Source organism: Phragmites australis, chromosome 5 (assembly GCF_958298935.1).
Source record: "Phragmites australis chromosome 5, lpPhrAust1.1, whole genome shotgun sequence".
NCBI lineage: Eukaryota > Viridiplantae > Streptophyta > Magnoliopsida > Poales > Poaceae > Phragmites > Phragmites australis.
The window spans coordinates 1852987-1872036 of record NC_084925.1 but is presented as its reverse complement, the minus strand read 5'-3'; the positions used below and the strand labels follow the sequence as shown (position 1 = coordinate 1872036).

The 19050-nt window shown below is 40.7% G+C and overlaps 1 protein-coding gene and 1 pseudogene across 2 annotated transcripts; both read left to right on the top strand.

The window, feature by feature from the left end:
- The first annotated feature begins 2873 nt into the window (after window positions 1–2873).
- LOC133918322 (wee1-like protein kinase) lies at window positions 2874–6905 on the top strand. Of its 2 annotated transcripts, XM_062362153.1 has the most exons (10): window positions 2874–3316; window positions 3400–3460; window positions 3577–3643; window positions 3821–4090; window positions 4279–4343; window positions 4442–4551; window positions 4635–4675; window positions 4756–4901; window positions 5861–6208; window positions 6303–6905. In XM_062362153.1, the coding sequence occupies exons 1-10, from the start codon at window positions 2952–2954 to the stop codon at window positions 6393–6395; spliced, it is 1566 nt and encodes a 521-aa protein (XP_062218137.1). In that variant the 5' UTR covers window positions 2874–2951; the 3' UTR covers window positions 6396–6905. The 2 variants fall into 2 exon arrangements, with proteins under 2 accessions (XP_062218137.1, XP_062218138.1); XM_062362154.1 differs by lacking the exon at window positions 3821–4090.
- A 339-nt stretch (window positions 6906–7244) lies between these two features.
- On the top strand, window positions 7245–18057 carry LOC133918321 (mitogen-activated protein kinase 12-like; annotated as a pseudogene).
- Window positions 18058–19050: the final 993 nt, after the last annotated feature.

Genomic DNA, 19050 nt, shown 5'->3' with positions numbered 1-19050 from the left:
TTTTTTCCTTCTTCTTCACCTCATTTTTATCTTTTTTTTAAAAAAAAGAATGAGTGGCTTAGGGTTTACAAGTACACCACGAAGGGAGTAGATAGGGGCTTGAGCCCCTCTGCCCAGATATATCCGATCGTAACAGGATTATATGACTTCACCTTTTTAAAGTTAGTGTGACTTCACTTCAAATTGAAAAATATTATAAAACTTATAGAAAAACGTTAAACTAGTTACAAAACTGATAAATATTACATAACTAACTAAAATATTAAACCTAGTAAAATTAAAATTCAATCTTAAATATCAATTATAGATTAGACAACTCTTATAATAAAGTCACCCCGTAACTTTGCATCGATGAAGTCAGAGTATCCTGTTTGATCCGCCCTGCGCTCTGGCTCGGGCCTAACCGAACACGGCTAGTTTTGTTACCCTCTAGCGTCGTGCCAAGCACTCCATCGCACGTTGCCGCCCTGCAATTTGCATTTGATAATTTATACGCTCGCTTACTTACTCCCTTGCTGGTCTCGTAGTCGTTTCTCATAAAAATAAAAAATAAAAATAGTCAAGGAATCGTGGTTGTTTATTTTCCAAGCACGTTGCTGTACGTACCTAACTAATGGTTGTTGCCTGCTTAAACAAATGGTTTAGCCGTATGTCTGGACGCCTACAGCTTCGAGGTTGACAAGAGAAAATACTCTACCGAAGAGGGAAAAAAATCGGGCGCGATGTCGGTGTCCGCCTGTCAGCGTGTGCTTGGATGGTGGATAAGTCCAGTGAGAAGACGGGCCATCATTTTTCTTACTGTTTGGTGGGATATACGGATTGAATAGAGCGGTAGATAAAAGAATATTATCTGATATCTTGGATGAACTTATTCAGTTGACATCGATCGGACGGCGCCATCTAGTTTCGCTGTTCCTGTCGTCCGTGCTCGTGCGCTCGTGTTACGTGCATTGGTGATTTTTAATTAACTATTAATTTTATTTGAAAGTCTAAAAATAGTTTTAAAATTCTAAATATTTTTATAAGTAAATTAGAGCTCACTAGCAACCTGTTTTAATTAGTTTATCAAAAACATATGTCAGTATTTAATTAAAATTCTTCAAATAAGCTTACTTTTTAACTTCTAGTAATTTTTAATGCCTCAAATAAATTTCTAAAAATATGAAAAAATTCAATAATATTCTTCTCATGTGATGTATTAATTTATAAAAATATTTATAACTCTAGATTATTTGGTAAAAAACTGAGTTTCTTTATAATATTTCATTTATATATATTTTATTATTTCATGTGATATTTTTTTAATTTAATTTAAGTAAATTTAAGCATACACAAATTCATTTAAATACTTATGGAATGCATATAAATATGAATAGATTGTTCCATCCATTATAATCTTATTAACTAAACAGAAAACTAGCTCATCCTATCCACCTAATCTCAACAACCAGTATAAAATTAAATCATCATATTCATACCATCCAAATAGAAAATTAGATCATCTCATAGCCTCACATACCGCTAGTTATCACCACCGTGATACCCATGGCCTTGCCTCGAAGCCCAGCCCTTGTCCAACCTTCGAAACCTAATCTCCTCACTGGCAAGCTGCTACAACATCGTTGATTGAAGTCTCGAGTGAGATTTTCCAATTTTTATTATGTTCACCAATCTTATTGTGTACTGGTACTAAATTATCCTATTTATAGGATCAACTGCATCGAACGAAGCAGATTAATTCCATTCTCATCTTATTCCAAACAATTAGGACTCATTTGATAGAGTTATAGCTCTAAGAATTATTTCATAAGTTAGTTACCTTTGATTTAGAAATTTTTGTAGTTGGAGCTATGAATGTATTGAAGATCTTTAATTTAACAAAATTGCTATTTGTCTATCGATAAAAAAGAGGGAAAATATGTCAAAATTCTTACCGTATGATCCGCGCCAAGATTCACGTTGCTTTCTTCATTGGTGACTTCTCCGATGACCTATTCATCTTCTTTGGCGAGGTTTAGGGTTAGGGTTCGAGGTCTTGGGGGGGGGGGATTTATGGGCCTCCGGCTCTAGAAGATGGTCGGGGAGCTCGATGGCCCGGTGGTGGTGGGTGGGACGACCGCGATGGTGATGGATGGTGGTTGGGCCGGTGATGGTGGTGAGGCGTCGAGGTTAGAGTGGTTAGCGTCGATGGCAGTGGTGGGCAGCAGTTCCGATGGCAGTGGTATCGCCGGAGTTGGGCGGGGAGGCGGTGGCGGTGGGGGAGCGCGGGGAGGAGAAACGATGGCAGCGGAAGAGGGAGGGGCAACAGAGATGGGCGGGTTACGCCAAAGCTGGGCACAGCGCCGGCGAGGCGGCGCGCGGGACGGGGGCGGAGGGAAGTGGATAAGGTTCGAACGCTCGGGAGGATAAAGTTAGAGAGCTCGGTATGGAGCGGAGAGAAGCGATGGACTATTATTGGATCAGAGATAGACGGCCTAAGATTCGATAAATATTGGGCCCAAATATCTATCAACAGTTATCTAGCAAGGTCTTTAATTTAAACATCTTATTTTTTACTTTAAATTAAAAATAAATATTCAAATTATTTTATTTTAATCTATAAACTTTAAATCTTACAAATATTTCGAAGGTAAAACTCTGACACACAAGTCTTAATAACCCTACACCACTTAAGGTAACGATAAACAACTAATGGTACACATTCTTGGCGACACGCTGCTGCGAGCCCGGCCCGAAATCCAAATCGAAAAAGAAATGGAGCAATAGGTTTCCCTCCCCAGCTCCTCCTCCTCCCGCCAATTCCACCAGCACAGCCGCGCACCCACCCATTTCAATTATTTCCCTTTTTTTTAAGTCCCCCCCCCCCCCCACCCACGACCAGCGCAGCCGCAAGGGACTCGAATCCGCAAGGCGACAAGGGATCTCCACGAGCGCGGCGAGAGTCGCCGGCGATGTTGAAGACGAAGACCCCGCGGTCGCGCGGCGGCAAGGCGCGCCGCGCCCCTGCCTCGGCGGCGAAGGCGAAGGCCACGGCAGCCGAGGGTAGCTCGCCGTCCGGGGAGCTCTCGCTGCAGCTGGAGCACGTCTCCCTCATCTCCTTCCTCTCCAACTGCCACGGGACCGGCCCCAAGCCTTTCGAGGCGCTCCTGGAGGAGGAGAGCTCCCGGGACGACCCGACCCCGCCTCCTCCGCTTCCTCAGCTGCAGCTGCATCCGCAACTGCCGCCGCCGCCGCCGCCGCCGCAGGCCTCGCTCATGGACGCTGACGAGCCCATGGAGGAGAAGGATTGCTGCATCCTTAGCCAGGATTTCTTCTGGTACATTCTGATTCGAGCTGTGTGTTGGTGTGCTTGCAGTATGCTCTCAGATTTACCCTATTCCTCTTGTCTTTGTTGTGCAGCACCCCGGACTACATCACGCCGGAGATGCCGCAGCTGGCCAACGATTTCGAGGCCAATAAGGTGAGGAAGATGAGAATTTTTTTTTGGTGGAGGGTGGGGTGCAGTTGCATTATCAATTTATCAGTGTGCTATGTTGAGTTCCACTGTTCCCTGATTCCTTTGGTGGTAATCTGCAGGAGAATAGCCCTTGCCCCAAATCTCCAGAGAAGTCAGTGAATGCTCGGAGCAAGAGGTACAGGAGAGGTGAGTGAGACTACCGTCCCTCAAACCGATTACCGATTGATTGGAATGTGGCACCATGTTTCTGCTACAAGAACCAATCATCCAACTATAATCAACAATCCTTGTGAACTCATAACTTCGACGTGCTTGCTCCGTTTCCTTGTTCCTGCATAAGTGTGTGGATGCCAATGCTTGCAGATTGTTCTCCCAAAGGTCTCGAATCCACCAACTTTTCTTTCGACCAGCAGATTACTCCAGTCGTCCAGTTTGATAGTCTAAGTCAATACGATTTGGAGGAAGACCAGCTGATGCAACCTGCATTGCAAAAGAGGGGTAGTTATGTCTCCCAGTCGGCAGTGGCTTTGCGCTGCCGGGTGACGCCTCCACCATGCATCAAGAATCCGTACCTGAATACGGATCCCCTAATAGATGATGATGTTTACGGCCGGAGGCAATGCAAATCATCAGGTCTCATTTATGCATTTTGTGCTATCAGAACATGTTTATTCCCCTATAATGCATCTGTTTATTAGGAATCCTACTAATAAGTCTAATATGCACGTCTTTTCAGCACTCGTGATAAAAACATTGATTGCAGTATCTTTGTATCAGTACTTAGAGCTAACTACTTTTTTAAAATATATTTTTATATGAAGGGTTTTCTCCTTCAATTGGTGGCAATGGTCTTTCACGCTACAGAACTGATTTCCATGAAATTGAGGTATGCTCAGAATATATGCTGCTTATATATGTTCATGTTACACATTCACTTTGATGGGTTTTTTTATTCACCGATAAAGTGACATGCTTAATCCCCAGAAAATTGGTCATGGCAACTTCAGTGTTGTGTTCAAAGTTCTGAACAGGATAGATGGGTGCTTGTATGCAGTAAAACGGAGCATCAAGCAATTGCATAATGACAGGGAAAGGTAGTTTCGATAGCAACTCTAATGCTTCACTAGGACCAGGATTGTCCATCAACTAATATTGCTTGTTGCATCTTCCATTGCAGGAGACAAGCAGTGAAGGAAGTCCAAGCTTTGGCAGCCTTAGGTTGCACAATGAACTTTTGTTTCCTCATTTTCATCTACATTTGTTGGGAAGGTTATAACATCTGTAACATGTCTTTCCAGGTTGTCATGAGAACATAGTTGGATATTTCACCTCTTGGTTTGAGAATGAGCAACTTCATATTCAGATGGAGCTGTGTGATCTCTGCCTATCTATGAATAGAAACCAGCCGCTGAAGTGTGGGGAAGCCCTGGAACTGATGTATCAGGTTTGAATTAGTCATACTTGTTGTTTACCCAATTTTCTCCTTTTTGGTCACTGGGCCATTATGCAAATTAGCTTGGCTTCGTATTTTCGGAAGATACCAAGGCTAAGTCTCACCATCGTTATTTGTTCCGAACAACTTTCTGGAAAACTTGAACTACACATCGAGCATGTTTCCTATCCTCAGATGTCATCTACTTAGCTTGCATGCGCACTTATTCATTTGAGTCTGTAACCGTGTGAGTTACAAGGCTCTTGCAACAAAATGACATTTGGCAGAAAATTACATTCCAATGTCCTAGGTTGGATTAAACAGATATGAATTTCTATAGTTTGTTGTTGTAGTTATGTCTAGCACTCTAGCTTATTGAATGAATACCTAACTGAATCCCCATAGCGATGCCAAAAAACTATAAGATGCATGCTGGTTCTGTGTTGTATGAACTACGATTCAAAAGTATTCATATAAGTGAGTAAATGTGTAAACCCGTGTTCTGTTAGACGTGCATTAGTAATGGTTCGTTTTTTAAGAGAAACTTGCGCCATAGGCCCCTTGAACTTGCATGGTTGTCTTACCCCCTGAACTTGCACTTTATTTCCTTGCCCCCTTGAACTTGCACGGTTGTCTCATTTAGCCCCTTGAACTTGCATTTTAACTCAATGGGCGAGAAAGTAAATTGTATGTTCAGGGGGATAGTTGAGACCACTGTGCACGTTCAAGGTGCTGAGGAAGTCAACTGCAAGTTCAGGAGGTTAGGTGAGACAACCATGCAACCATGCAAGTTCAAGGGAGGGGGTTAGGTGAGAAAACCGTGCAGGTTCCTCTTTTCTTAACCTATCCAAAGTTCATTAATCGCTAATTCTTCTAATCATATTTGGTTTACTTCACAAGAAAGCATTTTCCTCTTACTTTTCATTTGTATATTGGTTAAAATATAAAAAATGAACTTTGTGTAATTGAAGGTTTGCAAAGGGTTGGATTTCATCCATGAACGTGGCATAGCACATGTTGATGTGAAGCCCGATAACATCTATGTCAGAAATGGTGTTTATAAAATCGGAGATTTTGGTTGTGCTACACTTATTGATCGGAGTTTGGCAATTGAAGATGGAGATTCACGTTATATGCCTATGGAAATGTTGAATGAGAAGTACGAGCATCTTGACAAGGTAGATATCTTTTCTCTTGGGGCCTCCATCTATGAGCTTATCAGAGGCACCCCTCTTCCTGAGTCTGGAGCTCATTTTATAAGAGAAGGCAAAATCGCATTACTTCCAGGATGCCCAATGCAGTTTCAGAGTTTAATTAAGGTATAACATCAAATGACTTGTTCTTTCTAGTTGTCATCTCATGTAATGGGTGAAAAATACAAATAAACATTATGCCTTTTGTGCTTATGTTTAGTCCATGATGGATCCTGATCCGGTGAGGCGGCCTTCTGCAAAAGAGATTCTGAGGCACCCTATTTTTGAGAAGCTTCACAAGGCCCCGGCGTAGTAGGTACCAGCAGCAAGAGAGCGGGCACAGCTGTGTCATTCACTATGACACTGTCAGCTGCTCCCAATTTTGTATATCTTTTAAGATAACTCTCTTCGTGGTTCACTACGAATGAGCATTCTCCCAGTGATAGCTAATATGTCTTCCCTGATGTTGTATAGACAAACCAAGCGATGATCCGCTTTTCAAGCCGAGAATTTGAGGGGTGTTATGGTTGTGCGTTAAGGGTACTTCATTTTAGCTATGTAAATAATGGGAGAGTAGCCTCTTGGGCCGTTTAAATTAATGGAACCTATTAGTGGCTGGTGTGAGAGTAATTTGTTATGCCGTGCAAATTGATGGATTGGATTAGTGATAGGTGTGATACGTGGAGGCGAAGCTTTAGCGAGAGGTGACTAGCGGAGTGTTTAGCATTCACTCAATTTAGGTGGTCTTTCTTAGGGTTGGTTTCTTAGATATTAATTATGTGTCCAGCTAGATAAGAAGTTGATGAGATAAGCAATTTAAAGAGGAGGGAAGAAGTTTGTTTTATAAGAATTATAACTTTAAGCAATCTTAAATGACTGTAAGATAATTAATTATCTTTGAAGATCTAAAAAACTAGCAATACAAACATATATATTGAAAGCTTAGTTTTTTAACAATAATTTTTTACTCTCTTTTCTCAGATATCACCTAAAAATAAGGTACTGGAATGTCTCCACCTAAGCCATTTGGGAGAGGCGCAAATGTGCGAGGAATCGTGAGGACTGAAGAGCAATAAGATGAGGTTTCAAATGGACTAGAATGCTTAATTCTACTCGAATACAACTATATTAGCCTAACTATTTTTTAAAAAAGGTTTAGGGTATTTCCCTCTCAAAAAAAACAAGTTTTGGGTATTCACCCGAACGCCCATGATCAGATGAAACAACTTCTGTTTATGAATTCTGAAGTATTCCGTAGAAACTGTGTCAAAGGACATGATTCTACACAAGTTTAGGGATTGTGCATAAGCACCCTAAATCCACCCTGCCGCGACCGCAAGCAAGGGTCCTGCAAGGAGAGCGGCGGCGACGAGAGCGGCCGCAGCCGCAGCAATCATCGCCGTCCCGGCCGGCCGCCTCCGCCCTGGCGGCGCATGGCCAGGGGAGGGGGAGGCGCGGTGCCCGTCGACGGCCTCGTCCCTGACTGCCTGATCCGACGGGCTCGAGGACCGGGACCTCGTGGCCTTCGCCGTCATCGGCGTCCCCGAGCGCAGGATGCCGCCGCCGCGGCTCGACGCGCAGCTCAACATGGGTGAGTCCTATCACGAGAGGGGTCAACTTGATCCTAATTAGCTCATGTTTCTTCAGTTCTTGCTTTCGCACCTTCTGGGTAGTTCATTTTGGCAGTTGGAGCCGGGAAAATTCGCGTCCCCGATGTGTCTGTTGATCATGGAAATGCCTGATTTCTTCCAACCCATTACTTTTGCCTTTGGCCTGCTTGGTTCTGTGCTATGTTTCTTCTGTTGGTTGGTGGAGGAGATGGCGCACTACACAAAATTTCCTCAATGCTAAAGTTCTTACCTTTTGAATTCTACTCGCTTCAGCTTCAATGGCTGACGCAATTGGACTGCTTCTTCTACAAAGCTCACGCAACCCGGTGGATTGATAAATGATAGCATACGAACTAGTACCATCAAGTTGATAGGGCATCCGTCCTCTTGCCCAAATTTTTTCTCTTATAGCTCGCTTCTAAGTGGAAATTTGTGATGATTTATTCCTATCTGGCTAACGCGGTGGTGCTACTCGTTGGTAGCTTCTGGTGTTGTTGCTGCGAAACCACACGACCTTTTCCCCCCCACTCTGCTTGTGCTGTCCATGTGCTTGAATATATTCTTTCCATAGTCATGTGTGCCGTGGGAATTATTCCACTGAAGTGTCAATTCCGATAAGTGTTCATATCTGACCATGCAACCTCATCTGGATTGGTTCTGGTTGTTGCTTGCTTAAGGAAGGTGCACCTCTCCCATTTTTTTTTTTTTGGTATAGTTCGTGCCATTTCTTCTTTCTATATTATACTTTATCATGAAGTCAAACTTATTTGATGCTTTATCATAATTCCCCTCCGTAGTAGTTTCAATTTGACTTTTGCTTGGATTGTCCTGTGAAAGCGCTGTTGTCCTTGTCTTTCTGATGTTGTTAGCTGGTTCCACCGATAAAATGTCTTGCCCTGCATCACGGAGCAATTTCCTTTTTAAAATTGATAAGTTTGATTTTCGACAGGAGATTGCATTTTCGCGAGGAAAACATTATAGCTACTGGCCTTCTGTTATTTTACTCCCTTCCGTGCTGGTTTTTCTAGTGATTCTCTGAACATCCAGTAGGCCCTCTTTTTTTTTAGAGAAAAGGTCTCCCCCGTTTTATTAAGAATAAAACGAAAACGACTTCAGTTCAAACATTCAGAGCCTACGCGTATTCCAGGCGCGCCCGCCAAAGTGCATGCCATACAACACCAAAATACCAAAGGTTTCAACACAGGAAACTATGAAGCTAGAACACTACTCTCATCACCGCTGTTCACCTCCCTCCGAAAGAGCACCGCATGGTCTGAGATGGATTCCTGCCTTTCCAGTCTTGGCGGTTCCCTGTACCATGCCTCGAGAGCTCGCACACAGCCGTCCAAATGAGTCATCTCGGTTTCCTTGAACAGCAGCCTCCATTTCTTTAAAGAGTTCGCCAACTTGCCTATCAGCAGCTTCATTCCCAACCAGCTTTGTCCCTGAAAGCAAAGAGCATTTCTTAGTTTCCAAATGCACCAGAGAGCAGCTGCACAGCAGGAATTCATTACATTATGCTTCTTATTGCTTACCCACCAACGGGTAATAGATTCATAATCAGTTCCTAATTGAATATTGAACAACTCAGATAAGAAATGCCAAACCAACTTAGCAATACAACAACCAAAGAAGAGGTGGTGAACTGATTCTGTTTCTGAGCAAAAAAGACAGGTTAAATCCCCCACATTCCTTCTTTTAGCTAAATTATCTCTAGTCAACAACCGATTATTAGCTAACGACCACAGGAAGATGTGAATTCTGGGAGGAACAGTTAACTGCCAAACAGATGGAATAAAGACAGTACACACTCCTCTAAAACTGATAACGGCATATAAAGACTGAACCGAGTAAACACCCGACGAGTTATACTGCCAGATGATAGAGTCACAATCATCAGTAAACTCAATAGACTCTGCAATACTAATCAGCTCCTCCCACATACTCATACCAGCATTAGAAACAGTCCTTCTGAAAGTGAATTTTAGATTCACACCATCCCAAACCTCAGCTATACTATTCCCCTTCTCATTCACAATATCATATAACTGCCAATACTGAATAGCTAAGCTAGAAGTTCCTATCCAAATGTCCTCCCAAAATCTAATAGATTTACCATTACCCACTTTCCAAACATAACCTAAAAAGGCTGCCTTACTAGCCCATAAGACCCCTTTCCAAAAAGGAGATGCCCCAATGGTTGGACAACAAAAAAGATTAGGGTCTTTAGTATTGTACTTATGGTCAATAATCTTCTTCCAAACCCCCTCACCACTTAAGTGATATCTTGAAATCCAAGAGGCTAATAAGCACATATTCAAGTTCTTAAGATCAGGAATCCCCAAACCACCAAACTCTTTCTTTTGAGCAATCATTTGCCAGCTAGCTAAGTGATACTTATGCTTATTCTCCTGGTCATTCCAGAAGAAATTAGACATTTGGGAGTTAATGGCTTCAACAGCCCATCTAGGGAATTTTATAATCGACATCAAATAAATAGGGATACTAGCTAAACAAGCTTTCAACAGAGTTAATCTTCCACCATAGGACAAAAGCCTACCTCTCCAACCCGAAACTTTCTTAATAACCTTGTCTACTACTGGTTGGATATCCTCCCTTTTTAAGTTGGTATAATGGAGAGGCACACCCAAATATTTAAAAGGGAACTTACCTATCTTGCAACAGAAAATCCTAGCGAACTGATTAGCTCTTCCCTCATCTAAGCCTAAAGCTATTAGGTCACTCTTACAATAATTGATCCTCATACCAGAGAGCTGCTCAAAACAGGACAGTAACCATTTAAAATTTGTGGCCTTGTTCAGATCATTAGCAAGAAAAAGAAGGGTATCATCAGCATACTGGAGGCTTATAATTCCTTCAGGGTTTATATTTGTCATTAGACCTTGAATAGAACCATAACCTGCTGCCTTAGAGAGCATTTTAGTAAAGACATCCACTACCAAATTAAACAGCAAGGGAGATAAAGGGTCTCCTTGTCTAAGGCCTTTACCAAGTTTAAAGTATCCACTATTTTCCTCATTTATCCTCACACAAATAGAGCCACCTTGAACAGTTGCCATAACCCACCTAATCCACCTTTTACCAAAACCCCTGGAAGAGAGCATTTCCTCCAAAAAACTCCAATCGACTCTATCATAAGCCTTCTCATAATCCAGTTTTAAAATAATGCCCTTTTCCTTCTTAGTCATAACATCATGAATAATTTCATGAGCCACTACTACACTCTCAAGAATGAATCTGCCTTTAATAAAAGCAGTTTGATTAGAAGAGATCAACCTATCATAGATCTTGACAAGCCTATTATTCATAGCTTTGGTAAAAATCTTAAAACTACAGTTAATTAAACTGATCGGTCTAAATTTTCTTAAAACCTTAGCATCATCCTCTTTTGGGACCAAGGTAAGAATCACATAGTTAAGTCTAGCTATATTGAGCTCACTTTTCTCAAAACATCTAAACAGGGACAAAAAGTCTTGTTTAATAAGACTCCAGAACTTTTGGTAAAACAGGAAAGGAAAGCCATCTGGGCCAGGAGCACCATCAGCATAAGACCCAAAAACCGCCTCTCTAATCTCTTCCTCAGAAAAAGGAGCCTCTAACAAATCATTCTCTCCATTAGAAACTTTTTCATCCATATTCCAGAAATTATCCTCTAGGTGCAGATGAAGCCTCTCTTCATAGCCAAAAAGGTTTTTATAATAATCAAAAGCTAGATTCAACATATCTACATTATTATTGACTACACCATCAGGACCTTCTAACATGATAATAGCTTTCTTTCTTTTTCTCTGATTAGCAACTGCCTGAAAATAAGCAGTGTTTTTATCTCCTTCTTTAATATCTCTTTCCCTAGCTCTCTGTCTAGCTTTTATCTCTTCTATCTTCCAAATATTATCTAGCTCTAAGGCAATTTCTTTCATCCTAAAATGCTCAGCATCAGTTAACTGTTGCTGTTCAGATAGGATATCAAGAAAGTCATACTCCCCAATCAGAATATGTTTCTTTTTCCTAATCTCCGCATCTATATTTAAAGCCCAACCTTTAGCCTTTTTCCTAAGAAACCTAATTTTAGACTGCCAGACCTCCAAAGGGTCAATTACATTCATAGGAGTGTTCCAAACTTGTTCAACAAGCTTAGAGAAATCCTCCCTCTCTAACCACCACTTCTCAAAACGAAAAAGCTTAGGTTTCCTTACACAATTTAAACCAAAGTCTAAAGCTAAAGGAACATGATCACTACAAGGCTTAGGTAAAGATCTCACACTAGCCATAGGATACTTACTCTCAAAATTGGTAGAAACAAAAATTCTGTCCAGGGTAGCCATAATCGGCTGAATCTGGTTATTTATCCAAGTAAAAGATCTAGTTGGGTTTTTAATCTTCACTAGACCCCATTTATTGATCCAATCATTATAAAGATAAGACCAATGCGGATTGATAACACCATTGTTTTTATCCCTCTGATCTCTAACTAAATTAAAGTCTCCTCCAATCACAGTTGGCCCATCCCAATAACCCATAACATCATGCAGTTCATTAATGAACTCCTGTTTACCTTCCTCATGTAGGCCCTCTTTTAGAGAAGGCATTATGGTTCAGCTAGTTTCCTGCCAAAGCTTCTGCACTTGTGCGGCTTTTCTGTGGTCATATATCGAGTTTTACTGGTGTATTGCTCATTTTGCTGTATGATTACTTGATCGGTGCAGTTCAAACCTCTATTAAATGTTCGTTTTCTCTCACTACTGGTCCATTTGGGACTCATTTGTTATTGAGCGAGTTATATATTTGGTACTTCTTCATTGTTCTTGCTTTCAATATATTTTGACAGGTTTATTTGTTTTCCTTTTAAACACTGGCATTAGAGATCTAGATGGAGCGGGGTGGGAGTGGGTTTCGCCCTCACCTGCCCCCACCCGCTTGTCCCCCGCCCTGTTCTGATCTGAGACCGGGTGAAATTTTTTCTTGCCTTGCCCCGCCCTATGGAGTCCCGACTTTGATCCGACCTGTCCCGCCCTGCTCCGATTAAAATTGTTAAAAGCTCTAAATCAAGTTTAATTAGGAGATAATAGCTACAAAAATATACAAATCAACTAAGATTCATGAGACCTAATATAACGTGACAATAGTTACATACATGTATTAGTTTACTAAAAGTTTCATCACAAAAGGATAATAAACCCGCTAAATGGGCATGTAACATATACTGGGGGGGGGGGAGAACTTAACCCGCTCCTGCCCCGCCCCGCCCTGACCGGTGCCCTGCCCTATCTTGCCCCAACAGGAGCGAGACGGATGGAGACCCGGCGGGTCGGGTGAGGACTTAGACCTCAAACTAGCATCTAAATTTCCTTAAACTCTGCCTGTAGTTTAGCATCTATTGAATTTTCTTTAAATGTCTATTGACGATGACGGTCTCTTATGCAAAAAAATCTTCTCCTTTGTGCTATGAAGTGTTGCATAATGAGCGGTGGTGCCATGCTTTTCACATTATTCTAGCCATGTATTCACATAGGACATTCTATCTCATGGAAAATAAGATATAAATTTTGTGCAGCTCCCAAAGTCTTTTTTGTTTTGGAACTTAATAATATCATCACCCGGGCATCTCAGTGCACCGTGCACAGGTGCTACTGCAACATATCACATGCTGCATGATAGCAAGGACAAGGAGTGGTGAATCTGTGCTCCAACTTGAATAGGTGGTGATTGCTTAGTTTGCTATCAGGGTTGACTAGAAACAACATTTGGTGCATTGTCTCCTTGTAAAAGTGGTTAGGGTGTTGATGAAGATGAGGAGTGCTAAGATAGGTGAGGTATGTACAGATGGCAATGTCGTCTGATCCCAGAGTTGGATGTTAATGAGGAAAGAACGAGAATTATATGTAAGGCGTTTCATAGTCTCTTGTTGATGGGGAAGAGATGGGAAAGGGAACACATGGCATTGACTACATTGTGTTGGACCAAGAATGAGCCGTGGCACTTAGTCCGTGATGGAAATATAGAGTAATTTTTAAAAACCTACAACTATTTTGATATATGTTGTAGAAAAACTACAATTTCTAGTGCTTATTTCAAAAATCTACCACTATTTTGACATATGTTGCAAAAAACTATAATTTTCTCACCGTGAACCCATCTGTCATCCTCTATGACATATAATAGGAAGATTAATTGTGAGACCACCTCTTGCCAAATGTTAACAGGTGGGTCCACGATTAGAAAGTTGTAGTTTTTTACAACATGTGTTAAAATAGTTATAGGTTTTTGAAATAAGCATTAGAAATTGTAGTTTTCTGCAACATATGTCAAAATAGTTGTATGTTTTTGAAATTTACTTGGAAATATAAGATAAATGGAAAGCCTGAAGATGTGTTTTTCTATTTAGAGGAAGATGCTAGGGTGGTGGAAAGCCTGTTGAGTGCAAATAGCTAGATCATAAAGTATTGTGCTTGACTAAAATGAACCATGGAATTTTTAGGTCTATAAGTGGAAAGTAGAAATTAAAAAATATTACTTTGATGGTACAGTTGACATTCTAAAATTTTCTGTATTCATTTCGAAAAATAAACAAATAATTCTAATGTTTGTATTGTGAAGTTCTTTACACTATAGTTTTAGGTTGAGAAAACCACATAAAATCCTTGGATTTTATTAATGTGTCTGAAAACTTATATTTTGAAAAATAATTTGGTTTTTACCCAAGAGCCTTTTTAAAGTTTTTAATGTGCCTACATTTTTTGACCGTGTTGATGCCCCCCCCCCCCCCACATTTAGTAACTACTTGCTGATTTTGGATGGTTTTGTCAAACTACAGCGGCATGTTGACCATGTGACATTGATTTGGTGGTCTTTGTGGTGCCTAGGAAATGCTTATACATTGAGAATACATAGTACTATTTTTTTAGCATTTTTCAATGTTATAAGCACCACCAAAGCACCAAATGAAATTATGGATACAGAATCAATGCCATGTGGTCTCATTGTAGAAATCCTGTGAAAAGAATAATACCAAATTCGATAGTGGCAAACTGGAGTACTTTGCAAAAGCATCAAGAGTATTTTCTTTTTTCTAAAGTATGGAACTTATTTTTTCCACCAATGCAAACAAAACATTTAGAACTTTATGCAATTTCCTCTGGATTAGTATATCTTACTTGGAGATCTTATGAACTACCTTAAAAAAACCTGCGATTGCTCAAAGGATAGGGACATAGGGTTCCTTGCACTAATATCCATTGAGCATTTATTCTTTTTTTTTTCATATCTAAGGTGAAAGTCACATGTAAATGGTGCTGCATCGGATATGGTGCGGATATAGCTGGAACCCTGCACTAGTGATCACAAATTAATGCGGGCCCCTATTTTTGGACTGCTTTACCCCTCTCTCCTTTCTCTCCCCCTTTCCTTTCCCCTACCTCTACCCACTCTCTCAATCCCTAGTGTAGCTTTGTTGTTTCGTCGACACTCTTCACATTCCCCATCCCTTAACATCGCGCCTACTCTTCACTCTCTGTATCACCCCTTTTGCTTCTTGTGGCAGCAGATTACACCTCTTCGGCCTTGGTCTGCCGACTTCCACTTGATCCCAATCGGATTATCACATCATCTCTCGGTGTGAACTCATTCGTTTCCTCACAACCATGCGCTGTGAAGTAATCTTATTATGTAATTCAATTGATCCTCTTTAAATAGTCTTAATCTAGTATGCCCCATACTTGTATATGTAGATCTTGTTAGTTCTGAATAGCAATGCTTCATTTCAGTCTTGCTATGTTGTGCTGTTTGCTAGGTGTCCTTGGGTGTTGGCATCGACTCTTAAATAGCATTTTTTCCCTTTTCTTCCTTTTTTTGCACCTTGATTAAGCACTATGAATGTCATGTGCTTACTTTTTTTTTTTTCCTCATATTGTTGTCTGTGCTGATAATTTTCCAAAATGAGTACTGTGAAAGCTATTCTTCACCTTTCTTCTCCAGTAGTTGGCAGAGTCTATTCCACTGTAAATTTGCTTTGTCATGTCATACCATGTATTGGTTTGATGCTCCTATACCTTTTTTCCGGCTGATTTATTTTTTTATTAGATTTATCATTTGGTAGTCCCTCATAGGTACATCCTACCTTTTCCTTCGAAGTCCTTTACTTCTGTTATAGTGTGCCTTGTTTAACAAAAATTGATGTTACATGGGATATATCAGCAGTTTTATTTGTCTGTTTTTATTTATGGACTTGTTTGTTATATTGGTCATTTGCACTACCATTTCTGTGCTTCCTCAACCACGTTTGAATTGTTTCCTCACATATGTTCTATATACTCTTTGTGCCACAAAGGTTTATGTGATTCAATAGATTCTTATTTTCTTCGAGATTAATTATTTCTTTAGTCTAGTATGCTCTTTGCATATGTTTTTAATTTAGTGCAAATTGTGATCTTTAGAGAACATTGGACATGGAGTTCTTCACGGAGTATGGGGAGGCGAGCCAGTATCAAATCCAAGAGGTCATTGGCAAGGGAAGTTATGGAGTAGTCGCTGCTGCAGTAGATACTCACACTGGGGAGCGGGTTGCGATCAAGAAGATAAATGATGTGTTTGAGAATGTCTCGGCTGCCACGCACATTTTGCGGGAAATCAAGCTTCTTCGGCTGCTTCACCACCCAAACATAGTCCAGATCAAGCACATTATGCTGCCCCCTACCCGAAGGGAGTTCAGAGATATCTATGTTGTTTTTGAGCTTATGGAGTCCGACCTGCATCAAGTGATCAAAGCAAATGATAACCTGACTCCAGAGCATCATCGGTTTTTCTTGTATCAACTCCTTCATGCTCTCAAGTACATCCATTCAGGTTTGGAGGTTTGTTGGAAAACCATTAGCATATTCACCTTGTCATCAGCAACCACCTCATGCCACATGTGTATTCTTTGTAGAAGTTATACTGAACTCTCATGGTCCCCTATCTTTCTGATGTATGTGATTTATATCGTTGCAGCTAATGTATTTCATCGTGACTTAAAGCCTAAGAACATACTGGCCAATTCCGACAGAAAATTGAAGATTTGTGACTTCGGACTTGCAAGTGCATCATTTAATGACGGCTATCTTTTGGACAGTAAGATGCTTGTCACTAATTTTGTAATCCATTCTTTTTTCTGTTATTTTAATTACCGATTGTGCTGTGCAATTTGAAGGATTATGTGGCAACAAGGTGGTACCGAGCTCCTGAATTATGTGGCTCCTTTTTTCTCCAATGTAAGCTGGTATTTAGCTTCTGAGCTTACTGAATATAAAAATGTCATGCTTCAAGTGAGCTAAATCTGTGGCTCTTATTTCTAATGCCTGAAGCATGCTGCGTGCCAATGCTTGATATATGTATGCGGTATTTTTTTGTAGATTTTCCAAACACATCAGCTTGTGCTGAATGGCAGTAGCACTACCTCTCCCCTCGCGAACTGGCCTGGCGCCGACGCACGGCGCGCAGACAAGCAGGAGGAGGACGACAACGACCACCCACAGAGCCGGGACACTCGACAGAGTGGCATGAGAAGCTGCCGCCATGGATCAGAGAACGATGGATCAAATGGAGCTGGCTGGAGCTCGCCGGCGAGGAGGAAGAAGAAGAGATAATGGATGGACGCCGTCATCAGATATGTTGTTTGTACGCTAAAATAGAATAGTTTAAACATATATTTATAGTTTAAAATACAAACAAGATGGCTCATACAAATATATCCATATACCCTATGCATAATTCACGAATTTTTAGAGCTAGAAATATTTAGCTATAAGAATTCTCCTTTGCCAAGCATACCCTATATATGTAGAAAAGCGACGATGGATTGCTTGGTTTAGTTTAGTCTTAATTTAATTCGAATTCAAATTTGCCGTTTATTTCTACGTGGATAAGGATATCTAGATCCGATGCATGCGTGCAGGCATGGAGGAAGTTGTCCCGGTTATTCGGTGTTAAATAGCTTGTAGAAAGCATAACCTGATATATTATATAATCTGAACATGACTGAATGCCCTGTGACTGTGCTGACCACATATATTATGCATCGTTTGGAACGTAAGAATTTTAAAACACAGGAAAAGGAAATATGTAGGAATAGAGCATCAAACTTTTGGAATCTTAGATGATAGAAAACACAGAAAAAACGTTGAAAGAGCTGTTTGATTTGGATGTCATGCACAAGAGCACACGTATGAATGCAAGACACATAAGAAGAGAAAACACGAGGTAAAAAAAAAAAAATCCCATACTTGTCCCATTTTATTTGGAGAGGACAAAGCCATTAGCCTGGCATGCATTGCAGGAGGTGACAACGGATACTGGAGGCCATGGGTGTGTTTGGAATTCTAGCTAGTATGGGTAATACCTTGATAAGCGTGTTGTCATATTTGGTTCGTAGGTATGGCAAGACACACCAGCTTGCGGTTGAGGGAGAGCGAATTTAGCTGTCGAGGTATATTTTGGCAGTGGAATCACAAATCAAATTATATAGGATTAGGTTTAGGAAATATTTCTTTTTATGTGATGATATATGTCTTCTTTCTCTCTCATCTTCAGTTTAACCATTAAATCAGATAATATGTACTGGATCAAGATTTTACGAAGATCTTTTGTAGAAAGTTTCTATAGAATTTACTTCGGTAGAATTAATACTATTATATTGTATTACCCGTTTCAAAATGATCGTATTTTTGGCAGTGGAATCCTATCATTTTTGTGTCAGTACGTTTAGTACAATGTAAAGTGAGAAAAGGAGAAGCATCAAACTCCAAGCCCTCCCTCACCATCGATCTGAAAGGAGAAGGAATGAGACACAAAGGTAGACGAGAAGGGAAGCACCACCGGCTGGAGAAAGGGATCCACAAAGATGGAGCACGACCCTGGTGCTGCTGCAAGCACGGCACATACAAAGTGATCAATCAAGTAGAGTCCTAAGGAACAAACAGTTGATCAAGCACTATCTGAACAAACAGCCAGAGAAGCGGCAAAAGCAGAATAAAATTACTACAGAATTTCCAAGTTTCTAATTCCGATATGCTTTAAGCTTTCGAAACGCTCGGAATTTATGAGTACCAGAGGAATTCTACAGCATAAAGCAGTACGAGTGCAACTTTAGCAGAAATGATCGACCGCATAAATAGGAGTAAGATTTACCACGGGGAAAACAAATATTAAATTTGGCATTTGTTAGGGCAGGAAGAGATCTAGCTTGAAGATTAACGATATCATTATTTTTAGTCTTCAATAAATATTATGTAATTAAATACCTGTAATAATGGCGGACGAGTCTTTGGTTTAGTGGCAAAACTCCAAGGTGAAAAGAAGCCGATG

Excerpts from the sequence above, each read along its gene's own strand:
- LOC133918322 (XM_062362153.1), top strand. The coding sequence starts at position 2,952 with ATGTTGAAGACGAAGACCCCGCGGTCGCGCGGCGGCAAGGCGCGCCGC. Across the intron at positions 4,344-4,441 it reads CTGATTTCCATGAAATTGAG|AAAATTGGTCATGGCAACTT; the intron begins GTATGCTCAGAA and ends CTTAATCCCCAG. Across the intron at positions 6,209-6,302 it reads AGTTTCAGAGTTTAATTAAG|TCCATGATGGATCCTGATCC; the intron begins GTATAACATCAA and ends GCTTATGTTTAG.